Raw genomic sequence first — 15,195 nt, 5'->3', positions numbered from 1 at the left:
TTCAAATCCTACACCACTATACTATTCATAGCAACTTTATTAATAAATGTATTAATTATATTATATAATATAAACAGACCCTACACAGTACACACACCACGCATTAACTATGGATTCTGATACAGTTATACCACCAGGTGCATAAGAGCCGCCTAAGAGGTACCAATACCATGGTCTGATATTTCAAGTTCAACTAGCCTCAACTGCAAATATTTATCCTTTTTTTCTTGAATATTCTGCAAAATGTTCATTTTTCTCTCATCAAATATTTATCTTTTTGTTTTTGTCTTGATCAAATATTTATTTATTTATTTTTTTAATTACTCACAATATTTTTTAGATTTCTGCGAATCTGATCTCCATTTAAAAGTACTAATACGTTACTGCTGCACAAGGGAGGTTTCGAACCATCAAATATTTATCTTAGTAGTAGGTTGGGCCAGGGCCAAACAAGTTACAAATGGAGGGCCTTTTTTTTAGGCCGACAGAAAACTTGCCTTCTGCTATAATTGGGCCAGAACAAGTTGCTGCGTACGGCCCATTAACTATGAGAATGAGACTTGATGGGAAATGTCCAAAAAGAAAAATTATAATCATAAGTTGAGGAAAAAGTGGACATCAGTGTATGTGTACTGTTATACAATTAGCAAGACCAAGAGTTAGTTAAGAGCGAGTTAGTTCACTTTTCCACAAATTAGTATAATCCCGCTGGGTCCTAGGGCACATTGAAAATGACATTAATCATCTTTTTTTCATTTCCTCATACCGGTTATGGTAGCAACTCATGCTTAGCTCCTCAATCTCCTTCATGCAGGTTACATCCTTTTAACTTGCTCTATTTTTTTTATTTTTAATTCAATTAGTCGAGAAAAAATGCGGATATTGTAGCAGCAATTGGATAATAACGAATAATTGTTGCAACTCCATCTTTTCCGTATTAATTTATTAATGGAGGTTGAGGCACTGTTTAGTTGTTCCGCTGAAATGATAATATAAAACATCACTTAATTAGTAGCATGTATAAAAATGTTGTTGCCATTAAAAAATGTTATGGTGTCTTTGAATGTGGTAGAAATAACAAAAACTATATCCTGCTGAAGCTATCTCTTTTATCATTACTGTTTACAAGCTAATCATTAGTCTTTGATGTTGCAACTTATTTCATTCAGTTAACAAAGACATATAAATATATATTTGGCCACTTGTTGGATTCAAAGAGAGACCAGATGATATTGAAAAATAATAACACACTGTTCCTACAATCCTCCAACTTATGCTGAATCAAATCTTGAAGAACCATTATTCTTCTCTGTTTGTATCCATAGTTAGTTAGGCCTCTCATCAGCTCCAACTGAATCTGTTCAAGTCCAGTTGTTTACAGCTTGTTGTTGTAGTTGCAGCTTCATTGTTATCTCCATGTGAGTTTAAGTCCAATCTTGCTGCTGAAAAGTATGGAGGAGGCAACCTATAATCATGGGAACCTCTTCCTCCATCCATTGCTTCATTCTTTGGTTCTGTCCTATTGCTGTTTCTGTGCCAGAACTCACCATCTGTGTGAGTGTGACTCTCAGTGTACATGCTGCTTCCATTCTCAGTTTCCCTTTCAAGTCCAATGCTCATAGACAAGTTTCCACTGCTTCTCTCTGCACCATAGCTACTTCTTTCTGAATTCTTGCCTAATGGAGCTAGAAAGGTGTTGTTTTTCACTTCATTACTCCATTTAGGAGCTTCTGTGCCTCCCTTTCTTTCCATGAATGCATGGCCATGGCCATTTAAGTGCCTTAAACCTATCCCACCATTCTGTATCTCTTGCTCCTTCTGTGACCCTTCACAAGATGTGAGGCAACTATCTATTGAGCAATCATTTGGCTGGTTGGTTAGTGGTTGCTGGGGGCAAAATCCTTGTAGTTCCTTCAGCTCTGAAAATGCCGAGTTCAAGCACTGGGAGGAGACCTTGGACACCAGCTCTGATAGTTGAACTTTAGCAGCTTCAAGTCCTACCATTCCCAAATTTTGTCTACCAAGTGTCTCTTGAGCTTTCTCTAGCACAGACTGCAGGTATTTTCCTTGTGCCTCTATCCGAAGCTGCAAGTGTCTTTGTACCTGAACCAGTCCGGAATGAATTGTTAGTATTCAATAAAACTTGTAGAGTTGTCGTGCAAAGAAATATGTGCAAGAAATTTTATAGGCTTAAATATGTTTTTAGTGCCTCAAATTTTTCTTATACCAAGTTAATTTGCTTTGGTTAAGCGTTCGACTCACCTCAAGTTGTTCATTTAGCCTTCTCTGCACTTCAATTTGCATCTGCAGTGCCTCACTTATATGTAAATCTCTGCTACAAGGACAATTATCATTAACATAAATTCCTTGAGTAGTAGAATGTTTATAACAAACTAGATTACACAAGCATGAAGCATGTGACAAAAAAGGATTGGTTTTTCTTACTTGTTAGTCTGTGGGACAAGGCTTAACTTGTTCATATGAGTTCCACTGGGCTCTGAAAGTGATCTTTCACTTGTTGTTGCCCCCACATTTGTTGCTGCTAAGATAAAATTTGTTGTTCAGAACAAAAAAGGCTCTCTGGTTTCTAAGTAGATTCAATGAAATGGAAGAGATTGTTCTCTTACTGATTTTGTGTGTTACAGTGTTATTTGGTCCATGCAAATTCTTGCTCAATCTGTACTTCTGATGACAAAAGGAAACAGGATCAGGTGTGCAATTCCAAAATAGTGATGAAAAATATTTATGGCAATTCCAAAATTTCATTTAGGAGAATATGAAAAGAACAAATAAAATAAAATAATCCGCAACCTTCACAATCTGTAACATCCTTCTGATTCACATGGTGTGGAACTCTTAAATGAAGAAGCATTTACTACGCAACGAAGTGAAAATTCAGTTATAAATCTTATTGGTAGAGACTTTGTTCAACATAAAACTATATTTGATTCTCAACTTTAGATGAATGATACTGAAATTCAAATTGCTTGCAATGACTAATGAAAATGAAACATTGCACAACCAATAGATGGAAACTAAAGTCTTGTTCTAACACAGATTGTTGATGATTTTTACCTGCAGATGGCTCTTCAGATGATATAAAGTAAGACCTGGAATCCCCATGAGTTTCATTACTGTTTTTGGAGTTGCCTCTACAATAAAAAGATTGCACTATGCATTAGTGAACCTCAAATTCTATATTCCACAAGACTTAGTTATCCAAAAGTGGATATGTTATGTGTATACTCACTGTCAGCTCCACCTAACTGGTTCACTGCTTCTATGAACCTGGCATGAAGATCCGGCGTCCATTTCAATCGTGGCTTAGCATCAGTTGAGAGAACAAGTCCAGAATCACCAGACCCGTTTCCTGTTTGAAGGAACATGTGCCTCTCAGAGGGGATTGGCATTCTTGAAGAAGAGTGCATGTTCTTCCCTTGAGGATGATACATCACACCTAAAAAAGCCAGGTATTAGAACCTTGACATATTCAATAACAACTGTGTAGCCCAGTTGTGTTGTGTATTTAGGATTTTACCTGATGGCTTCTATTCTCTGGATCACTTTTCTTCCTCTGGAAGATGCAACTAGATAGTGATCTATTTTCAACTATTCTTACTGGTTTCTGATTCTAATGAGTGGAAGACTTTGTGTAAAATCTGTGTTCTTGTTCTTCTTTCTCCAATGCATGCACACTTCTCTTTAGGGGAATGCATGCTGAGGGGTGGTATTTATATCTGAGAAATGGTGGGGAGTTAGTAACCCATGGAATCTTGGATAGAACCAATAGAAAAACAAACTCAAATGCTTGTGTGTGGTGACATGAAAATATCATATTCCTTCCTACTTTTGTTCACTTGTGGGCCTAAGTTCTCTATTTCCACTTTCCATTCTCAGATGGTGCTGTACATTTTAGTTAAAACAATGACATAAAACTTTGTATGCGAAACTTAAATATTTGCTAGATGAATACATAATGGCTTGCTTTCTTAGTTAAGAGTAAATAAATATCTCACGTCATTTTAGCAAAATTTTGGATTCTTTTTATAGCATTTTTCGTTTAGTTATGCAGTGCAACTTTGTAAATAAAATTTTGCAAATTTTTTATTGGACAGACTATATCCATGTACATTCTGTATTTCCTGTGGAGGAATTGCTCATAAATTATAATTTGTATAAAGAGAAAGTGATGTGCTGCTATCATTTTCCTAACTGCATTAGGTTCCAGAATTGATCCTTCAAATTTTAACCTAATGTGCATTCTTATACGTTTTTTTTTCCAAGTAAAGGTGGGAATCATATTCCCAAATTTGTTTAATATATATATATGACTTAGTTTAGGGAATCTGATATCTTGATGTAGAGGAAGATTCTTAGAAGTTAAGAAGTCTAATAAATTTTTTATTCCACATCTTGAACTTGGTGTCATTTTTATTAGTCCTCAATGAACATTATGGATAATAGTTATTTATCAGCATGATATACAGGGTGGTTGAATTATCAACGGTAAAGTTTGCAGACAAAGACATCAATAAATATCTTAATTGGTTTTTATTGGTGAAACTATAAGAAAGATTGACTAAGGCACCATTGGATACAAGAGAAGGTTAGTAAATTATATATATATATAAAAATTGTGGCAAGATGCTTCCTATTGGGACTGTTTGGAGGTAAAGAATAGAATAAGAATACGTTCTGTTTTGTCTCCTTCAATAAGTTTGGTACTTATTCAGCCCCCACCGTTTAAAATAAGAGAAAATTGGGCCCAGAACTTCTCATTCTTTCTTTGGCACAAAAACACAGGCCCCATCCTCTAGAATCCTAAGCATAAGGGACCTAAGAGAAAAAGGGAAAGCCAGAGTTGTACTTGCTTTTATACTTGCATTCGGTTAATTGCAGTACTATTAGTCTATTACAATATATATAGGACTACTTTCCTTCCACATTGCCCTTGACTTGTACCATGGTTAATGTAGTGGATTCTCATTTATGAATCAATGCATTTTTTTCATTCCTGATGTAACCAGCTTTATACTTTATAGTTTTGTGAACACTTGTTCTTATCCACGTAGAATTTTTTCATTAAGTGGATGCTCTTTGGATAGAGCCATGCATTTAGACCTACATGATATACTCTTTAAGAAACAGAAAATGGTAGATTAGTTGGCCAATTATTGAATTTTATATGCAAATAAAACAGATAGGCACATCTGGAGATATAGCTAGGAAGTGTAAATGCAAGGCATATACCATGCTAAACCACTATAAACAACAGAAATAAATGCATTAGAATCTGATTCAGTTTTAATTAAAACCGTGCATTCCATAGGCAATGCATATGCATGTGTCAACTGCATGAAAATCTGCATTATTCAATTGTAAAGATAATGATGTCCTAGTGTTGTACAATAAGAGTAAGTGGTGTAAGATGGGGTGATTAATAAAATCCCATGAATATAACAACTAAATGATTAACAGCTAATATAGAATAAATTTTATGTCAAATAAACACAAAACCACTTGTAGAAGGAGAGAGTGTTGTTTATCAAAAGTGTGCTATTTATCAAAAGAATATGATATGCTGAACTCCATTCATCAGGTGCTAAAGACATACTAAGATAAAACATTTTTTAGACAACTTATAGAAACCACTAAAATTAGAAGGAAAAAAAAGGCCAAATATTCCTTGAATAGTATCTTCATATCACTTCTACTCCATGTTCCTGTTCTTGTTCTTGATTCTGATTTTTGAGAATATATAATGCGGCCAGCGAATCTGTGAGAGACTTTTGAGCAAAGTTAAAGCTGAGTTTCTAAATAGTTTCCTGGCATGTGGATTGGAATAAATTGGCCAATGAAGATTTATTTGCCACTTTTTCTGCCTTTTATGGAACCTTACTTGCTCCTTAGATGGACTTGGTATAACCACTTGGCTAGAGGATCCATTTGAATTTTGAAGTTGTCATCTTTGGCATTGCTACAAGTCTTTCATGATTTATAAAATTCGTTCAAAAAGAACAATGGAAACAATTATAGCTCTATATGCAGCCCAAGAAATTCTACTCTTTTTTGTGTATAGAATGTATTATTTCATAGCTGAAATACAAGAGTTCTTCAATGTTTTCTCCCAAGTGACTATGGAAAAGAAAAGATGCATAAAATCGAGGGTGTTACTGGAAGAGAATAAAGAGAACTGACCTTTATGCTTGCTTCTTTTTGTGCTTCCACCAGTTGTTCGAGGTCTTAGTTATGCAGTGTCTGATTAATTTTATATCATTTTTGACCATGCAATTAGAGATGTTATTGTCTTAATGATGAAGACTAATTGCCTTTACTGTAATCAGAACCATACAATGATAACCTTGTTGATACAAGTCCAAGTCATTTCTTTAACTCTTTTTGGCTCAAAACCATGCATGCATGCATGCTTTTGATTCTGTTTGAGGGTGTATATATATATGTATATCAACTTTGATATCATGTTCATGCTTCTAGGGAACTTTACTACTCTCAAGTCGTTGGCATCTTTAAAGAGTATGTTTTGTACAGAACAATGGATTACTTATCTCTTTTTAGGAGTATCCAAATTGCCTTTATCTTCCAACATGGTGGGGTGTCCCACCTTGAGACATGGGACATAAATTTTATTCTTTTTAATTTTCAGTAAAATATATTTACTTCTTTTAAGTTTAGGTTTAGCTAGGCGATATTACACACACATGCATGATAATGATACTAACTCTTTGATTTGTCATTTAAATCTCAAAAACTATAGCCTAAATGCACATTACACAGGAAGTTAATGTAGTTCATTGCTTTTTCCCCCCTGCATGTTGCAATAAGATAGATTCACTTGTTAGTGCAAGAAGAAACTTTGAAATGAGAAGCACTTGACAAGTGGGAATCAAATTGTAGTCTAGATGGTCAATCATGAGCAAAACCCATCATTGAGACGGTTACTAGTACTGATTATTGATTAATATGAACTTTGGTTGAGCCACATGCATGATGGCATTGGTTGAAGAAATGCAAAGCGAGAAATGACCACGGAATGATATTCCTCGAGGGGAAAAGAGAGGGAGAAAAAAAAAAGTAAGGAAAATGATGAAAGTTTTCAAAGATTCTTATGGAATGAGAACATGAGAATCTTAACTCACAGATTATTAAAGCCCATAAAATCATATTCTCAAGTAAAGAATGTAGTTATATTCTTCTTCTCCAAAAGCCACAAAAAATGGATTCTCACTCCCCCACCTAGCTTTATACTTATTGCAATCAGATGCTTCTTTTTTTATATCATTATTAAGAATGTGTTAAGTCCTAATTAGCATTGATATAATGATATCATATCTGGCAGGTTGCTATGTTTAGATGTAATTTATGTTTAACAAGATTAGTAGTTGATGTTCCCTTCAACTTTTCTCCTAATAAAAATGGGGGCTAATTGGTTGACATTTGCACTCTTCTCAACTTTACTAACCATTTAATTTTGGTATGATGATTACTTTTATAAGCTAATTTTATTTAGCTTGATCATCTATTCCATTTCCATTTAGAACATTATTATCTTTGAATATGACTATGTTTGATTGATTGGATATCTAATTCAATAGAGACCGGCTTGAATGTTATGCATGATATGCAGATATACCCTACAGAGAAGAGAATATGATTCTATATTAAAGGGTGAGTTATAGAGTGCCACCAATGGCAGTCCAAAGCTAAATTATGGATGAAAAATATATATCTGTTTGTTTGAGAAACAAATAAAAATAAAAACTAATGTAAGACGCTCATCAGAATGACATCATAGAAAATTAGATAGATAATGTCTCTCAATTAGAACATAGTTGTGATAACAGAAGAAGTAATTTAATTAATTCTTTTTCTCTTTGAAAGGCAGAAGTAATAAATCTTTAGATTATTGATTTTTTTTTTATAAAAAATTGTGACATATAAATAGCTTTTAGTTTAAAAATCTCCCTTCTCATAGAATAATAAAGACTTTAATTTTTATTATTATTAGACAAAAATTAATTTCAAAAATAAATGACATAAAAATTAATTGTTGTCCACCATTAACTCATATTCCATGTAAGGTGACAAAAACTTACATATTTAAAATTGTTATTTGAAAATGATTAAAAACTTTATATAAAAACCAAGTTGAGTTGGTCTAGCAGTGGTTAGTTCACTAGTCCGTAGTCCGCTTAAGCAAGTGTCGGGAGTTTGAATCTCGCCTTATGCGTGCAACAATCCATTGGCTAGCGACAAAACCCTTAAATAGAGCTCAGTACTGCGATGGATTAGTCTTTGACAAGTCAAATTGAGAGATACTTGGAAAAAAAACTTTATATAAAAATAATTATATATAAAATTTTTTAGTCTTTAATAGTACATAGAAATTAAATTATAAAATAAATACCAATTTTTTTCTTGATTAAACCTCCAATCTTGTTTGTTACGGTAATTCAAAAAAGTTGAATTATACCCTTGGACTTGGAGAAATTATTAGGGGATTAAAAAAATAAAAAAAAGTCAGAACTTAGAACTAGAAGCGTAAAGTGTAAAACACTAAAACTACACACATTAGATTTGTCTCCTCCGATTCCGAACACGAAAATCGCAGCAGGCAGCACAGTTACTGTTGCTGACATGGCAGATGGCACCCTCCAATCTTACCGCCATCACTGCGCAGCTCCGCTTTCAAACGACGTCGTTCGTTCGTTTGTATATATCTTATCCTATTATGCTACTCAGTACTGAGGATTCTTATAACACTTTCTCTTTCTTTTTCATCAAACATTGCATGTGCTTTTTATTCTCACCTTCTTTTTGTTTTCTTCAGGAAACTACTCATTGGACTGTTCTCCCTTTCATCAGGGATAGCTTTTGTATGGTAAATAAAATAAATAAAATGGGAAGAAATATTGTGTGTAGTGTAGGATGCAATCCCCTGCCATCAAAATTGAATTTTACTATTTTAATTATATGGGTGTTTTAAAGTTGTAATCTTTGTTCGTGGGTTTTAATGTTGCGCAGATTGGTTATGCTATTGGTGCCACTACAAGTGCATTTTATGGATACATCAATGGTATGCTTTTTTTCCCATCCTTTGGGGACTGATTTTTCTTATCACATCTATATTGTGCATGTATGTTTGTCTCACTAGACATGTTAGCTTTTTTTTTAAAACCTAAAAATCATAAAAGAGGAATTGCATATATGAGCTTGGCTGTGATGGAATAACACGCATGTGTAATGCTTAGGTCTTTGTGGCTATTAAGATGCATTACATTTAAGGTTCAGTGGGGACATAGATTGGGGTTGAGAGATTCTCAAAGTTTGATTTACTTGTAATTATGGAAATAGCACCACTTCCATTCGGAAAGCTGTAATTTTCATAGTAATAGGCTAGAGTTTTAATTTTAAATAATAAACTTGTAGGTTTGCTCATTTTCTCATAAGAGTATGCTAAATGTTCCATTCCATCCACTGAAAAAGATTACAAGTTTCATGTATCAAATGCTTCTATTTATCGAAAGCACTTTGATGCTTCTCTAATGCAGTTTTGGGGGACCTATGTGCTTGCATTTTCTCATTGGTGTAAGTTCATTACCTTTTATTTCCACTCTTGAGTTTCCTTTTCATGCGTTTAGTTTATGCTTTTATTTTCTATTTTTATTTTTAATATTTTTTGTTTTCAGAATTTTGCGAAGAAAAAAGAGAAAATAAAAAGTGGAAACAGAACAGGATTTGAAAATACTAGAAATAAAAAAAGAAAATGAAAACACAAACCAAATGCATCTATAGCTTTTTTTAGTTCTCTTTTTTATATATTTACTTTTTCTTTACTTTTCCTTTTTGTTCAGCTCCGGTTTTCCCTGTTTCTAAATCTTTGAAGATGTTATATCTATGGTATAGAACTCTTAAAATTAAGAATACTAAACAATTGGTAATATTCTTTTGCATGTTTTAAGAGCAACATGATCTACTTAAAAATACAACCATTAAAAGATACATGTTCTCTTAATTCAAAATCATGAAGATATCCTCGCTAAGAATCTGTGATTTCTTCATATTTTCATCCCATCATGGCAAAGTGGTTCGTTTTTTTATTAACGACTTAGTGTACGAAGCAAAGCTGTTGGCCCCTAAAATAATTCTTTTAGGGAAAAGCAATCAAACTTGAGAGTTCACCTAAACTCGGGAAGTTTAGACAATTTTGAATCATAAAACTCGTCTTATAAACTAGAATGGGGACTTCAATTCATTTAACTTAAGAGTTTTCTGGGGTATTTAAATTTTAAACTATTCTTGCATGATTGTGGTGCCTCCGTACGCTTAAGAGGTGCCCCGCAAACTTTCTCTTTGGCATCAATGGAACAATGGCTGACCTAGCTGCTCTTGTTTCCTCCCCTTGACCTATAGAATCACATTGCCACTTTAAATGTAAGTAAGTTGACTTTGATCATTCTTTTTAATTAGCAAGAGAATCATAAATCAACTGTGAAATAGAAGAACTTATTGTGAGTTTCAGTTCATTCCTTTCATGACTACTGCATACATAATGCTTGTCAATGACTAAATCTTTGTATTAGGTAGGTATTTGATATTCACAGACCAGAGGGGACAGGATAATGTGTTGGGAGGGTTAAGCTTTTGTTATTTTCTGTAGTTAGCCTTTCTAAAAGTTGCTTTCTGACTCACCACCTTTGAAACATTTCTGTTGAGGCATTTTTATTTTAGTTTTCAGAGCCTCTAAAGATGCTGTCTACTGTCTACACAATCTTGTCCATTATTATCATTTCTAATTTGTACCATCATTAATGTTTCCAATTTGGATCGGTCCTGTTTGAATGTAGATAACATTGGTTGCTTTCCCAGGAAGATCTTCATGCGTTTTAATTAACAGTGAACTCCGACCGGGCCAAAATTATCCTCTTGCTGGATCCATTTCCTCTTAGTGTGATTTTGCAATTCGTAACTGTTCAATCTTTGCAGCATGATATATTTTGCAGTTTGGTTCTTATTGTTTTTATCTCTCATCATTTGAACATTGGAGTATATAAAATTCACTTTTCATAGGTATTGAAGTGTCATTTTGCTTTTACTTATGTGGTGGAGAAAGATTCCTAGGATTGTACCTTATGCTTTCATACTCCGGTTAGAAGTTGATAACATGGTACTGACATAGACCTCTCTCCAATTCAAGCACCACCTGTGATAGTGTTCTCTTCTGCCTGTGCAGGACTCGCAGGTAATTTTCTTGATGATTGTTTAGCATGATTAATATATTCTTACACAGTCCTTTGGTATCGGTTCAAGGTTGAGCCACATTTGAGTTTGTAAGGAAAGTTTCACATGAACACAAGAATATCTGATCAAAAGTGAAGAAACATTTGATTGTTGGTGATTTGAGTAACAAGCTTTATGTTCTGGACAGTAGTTGTGAGAATTGAGTAAAAAGCTTTATGTGTGTGTGTGTGTGTATATATATATATATATATATATATATCATGTTGCATAACTTCTGGTGGGGCTGCTCCTGGTAACAGTTTCTTTTTGCATAACTGCAGGTGGGGCTGCTCCTTCTTTGGCACAACTTGCATCCTCATCTTATCATGCAGCATATTGAGCTCCTGCCTTACCTCCGCCATGGATGGATGATGATAAGATTCAGAATTCAAGATCATCCTCCAGTATCCAACACACGTGCATGTTCATGCGCACGCACAGAACCACACATGTACATACTCTGGCCAGTCGTCCGGTCGTGGATCTAAGATCCTTCTTTTGTTTTTTTGGGTGTATATATAAAATTCCTACCCTTCAAGCTTAGGTAACCACTACATGTCTTATCTGTGCATGATTTTCCTCTTGTTTTGCATAAACTCCTGATTTAGGAGTTAGGGTTTAGAGTTTATAAATTATAATTACAAATTTAATTAACCTTTTAAGATTAGTAGATTACAACGCTGAGTCCAAGTAGTACAATTTGGCTGTCCTTCTGGTATCAAAGTTTTGCTCTTGTTTTTTTTTTATTTTTATTTTGGGTATGGACTCTGTTAACAAATTTGAATAAAAATATAAAGAAGAAAAAAACTAAAGCAGATTTTGATAAGCAACAAAAAGGAGTATGGGGCAGATTCTGATCCAAGCCGATTCTGAAGGCTTCTCCCTCCCATATTGCATAGGCTCGGTTGCTAAAGTAGTGTAATAATGCCTTTATCTTATTGGGCTTTGAACCTCTATGTCCCATACCACAAAAAGAGTAGGGTATTCTTAGGTAAACCATTTGTGTAGCCAAACTGAACTTCATCTTCACGACCCAAATTATATATATTTAAAAAAAAAGGGTTATGTTTTCTATAGTTCTTCTTTCTGTGCAATTGACAGCAATTTTGAACTAGAAATGGATGTATACTATTTAAGTCTCTTGTTATTGAACTTCTACCAGTGGCTGTTTAATTTTGATAGATTGACGATGTAAAACGTTTTATATAGTTGTATAATTATATTCGTTTTTTTTAGGATGATTATTCACGTAGTTAATATAAAAGTAATTATTTTTCTAGCGTGACAATATATAATTAAATACACATATAAACTTATTTTACACACACATATTTTACACACACAGTAAATTAAAATTATGTATATAAAAAGATTAAGCAATTTGAGGAACACTAATGGGGGGGAGGGGTCACCGGTTCAATATTTCTTGTTCATTATTCTCCACATTTTGTGACGTATAAATTTGTAGGTTTGATTGAGTGATTTTAACATATTACCAAATATATAAAAGGGATCAATACAAAATATACAATTTTCTATAGTCTCTAGCTAGGGTCCATTGCCAATCATTGTAAGCCATGATTTTTGTCGACATATATATGTATATATATTCCCACCACAAATGACATCTCTGGTTGATATATGCAAATGGCCATTTCACCACCAATGAATGAAAGACAATGGTCACAGTCTTGCTCAACATTATTCTTGATTCATATTTAGACCAAGATGCAAATTGCCCTAGCTACTAGATAGGACGTACAACAATATGTTATAATAAAAATAAAATATGCTATTTTTGTTACTTGCTTAGACGACAAGTAACGGGACTTAGCATACAATATACATAGTTCAAACATAATCAACAAAATAATAATTAATTACATGATTTTGATTCGGACCAATCACCTTTCTACAATGGAGTTGAAATAATTACGGCTCAAGGAAGTGTGATAGATTCGTGGAATGGAATGATCTATAGTTGTCTTAAGAAGTTGTCAAAAATAAACATTTCCACATGAAGAAGCTGTAAGGTATTTTGGGAACAAAAGCCATGTATGTACTTAAAAATACATATTGACCTAATCCACAAGGAGGGTTTTTATGTTTTGAACCAAACCACCTTTTTTTTTTAAGACCTATGATTGGCATCATAGAGGAATAATTGGTAGGAGTGCATAAAAGGTATTAGATGAGCACAAGATATAATATATGCTTTTAATTTACCCTCTTTATTATGAAAATAGTTCATGGGTCCATTACCAATAAAAGTCTCTCTCATATCTCTCTCTATCTCTTTGTCTCTTCTTTATCTACATAGACATATATTGCTTAATATATTTATGTGCTCAATAATGTTGGCCCCATTCCATTTTAATATGTAATAGAGTAATAGACCATGAAAGTGTGGAAATAAATACTTAAAGTATGCATCTCTTCTGCCTAATAAGTATATATGTACCCTCAAGTCATAACGTCCTTCTCTCTAGGGTACTTTTAAATTTCGAAGGTTAGTAGATAAGGTTATTAACTTATTATACAATAGTTTGACCAATAATATTATTTGAATATAATTATCACTATAATATATTCTATATTGATATATTATTGCTAGAATTTACACTACTACATCTAATAATGATTAATAAAAAATATTAGCTTAAAATACCTTAATGAGTAAATGGTCAGAATTGTTTATGAAATATCATTCGTTTTCTAAACTATCAAAAGTCTTTTTTAATTAAATTTGTGCTTTAAAATTTTTAAATTAGTCAAATTAATTTTTTTGTTATTTTTATTGTTAATAATGTCAAAATTTATTGATGTAATACGTTAAATAATACCATATTAATAACACATATATTTAGTTATGTCCTAATTAACTGCTAACATAATATATTTATATCCTCAATTTAGAGTTGATTTCATCTAATTGCATAAATTTGTTATCTTAGCAGTTAATTAAGACTATTAAATATATATTATGATATCATTTAATATATTATATCAACAAACTTTAATGTCATGAATAACGAAAATAATAAAAAAACTAATATGATCAACTTAAAATTTTTGAAACTAAATTTTATTAAAAAGAATTTTCAAAAATTAATTTAAAAAATAGATAATTTTTGAGAGACAAATTTGTCTGACCATTTCCTCATATTATAGTCAAAGAGAGAGTTGTAGATATATCTAAATGGTGGATTTGTGAGCACAACATAAAAATGAGATGAAGTTGCAGCAAGTAATTCATGATTACCAATGAGTACTATATTGGTCTGAAACAGATTTTCCAATTTCTATAAGTAGAAAGGAATCTTAACGAGGTATGGTTTTAGGTGGTGACAGGGAATGGATGTTGACTCATCAACAAAGAAGTATAACACCAAACAAATCCATCTCAGACCTGGGATTAAATACACAAAGTGGTTGCTAATATGCTATATGCTTATGAACAAAAGATTATACTAATAATATAATGTTTTGGTTGAAATGAAATGGCATGGCATTATAGTACCAAAACTTTATCAACACATGTTAAAGTTGTTATATATTAGTAGTAAATTTTTTTTATTTGTTAATAAATATATTAAAAACTTAAATTATATATTTTTTTACACAAAACTTAAATTGTAAAAAGTGAAATAATAATCCAATGTCCTCCTAGGTTTAAAAGGATATCAATTATCAAAGATTGACCTTTCTTTTTCACCCTTTTTTTGGGGCCATATTTTGATGGGAAAGTAAATACTAAAGAAAAAACAAAGTCTCATCAAACTTAATTAATCTATCTCATTGCAGAATTTATTGTGTTCCCACTAGGCATTTGAAAAATACAAGAGTCATATTTGTTTTTAAGTACATATTGCCCTGAAGAGACCCACAAAGGGAACC

General features: G+C 32.8%; 1 protein-coding gene across 4 annotated transcripts; it reads right to left on the bottom strand.

The window, feature by feature from the left end:
• Nucleotides 1–1,061: 1,061 nt before the first annotated feature.
• On the bottom strand, nt 1,062–3,736 carry LOC130944730 (myb-related protein 2). 4 transcript variants are annotated; one of them, XM_057873220.1, is made up of 7 exons: nt 3,539–3,736; nt 3,251–3,457; nt 3,076–3,152; nt 2,628–2,685; nt 2,446–2,542; nt 2,263–2,335; nt 1,062–2,103 (listed from the first exon to the last, which is right to left on the bottom strand). In XM_057873220.1, the coding sequence occupies exons 2-7, from the start codon at nt 3,450–3,452 to the stop codon at nt 1,342–1,344; spliced, it is 1,269 nt and encodes a 422-aa protein (XP_057729203.1). In that variant the 5' UTR covers nt 3,453–3,457; nt 3,539–3,736; the 3' UTR covers nt 1,062–1,341. The 4 variants fall into 4 exon arrangements, with proteins under 4 accessions (XP_057729203.1, XP_057729204.1, XP_057729205.1 ...); XM_057873221.1 differs by having other exon boundaries at nt 2,446–2,539; XM_057873222.1 differs by having other exon boundaries at nt 1,063–2,103; nt 2,263–2,332.
• Between the last annotated feature and the right edge of the window lie 11,459 nt (nt 3,737–15,195).

This window comes from Arachis stenosperma, chromosome 8 (genome assembly GCF_014773155.1).
Source record: "Arachis stenosperma cultivar V10309 chromosome 8, arast.V10309.gnm1.PFL2, whole genome shotgun sequence".
Classification (NCBI taxonomy): Eukaryota; Viridiplantae; Streptophyta; class Magnoliopsida; order Fabales; family Fabaceae; genus Arachis; species Arachis stenosperma.
The sequence above is the reverse complement of the archived record's forward strand: the minus strand, read 5'-3'. Positions and strand labels throughout refer to the sequence as shown.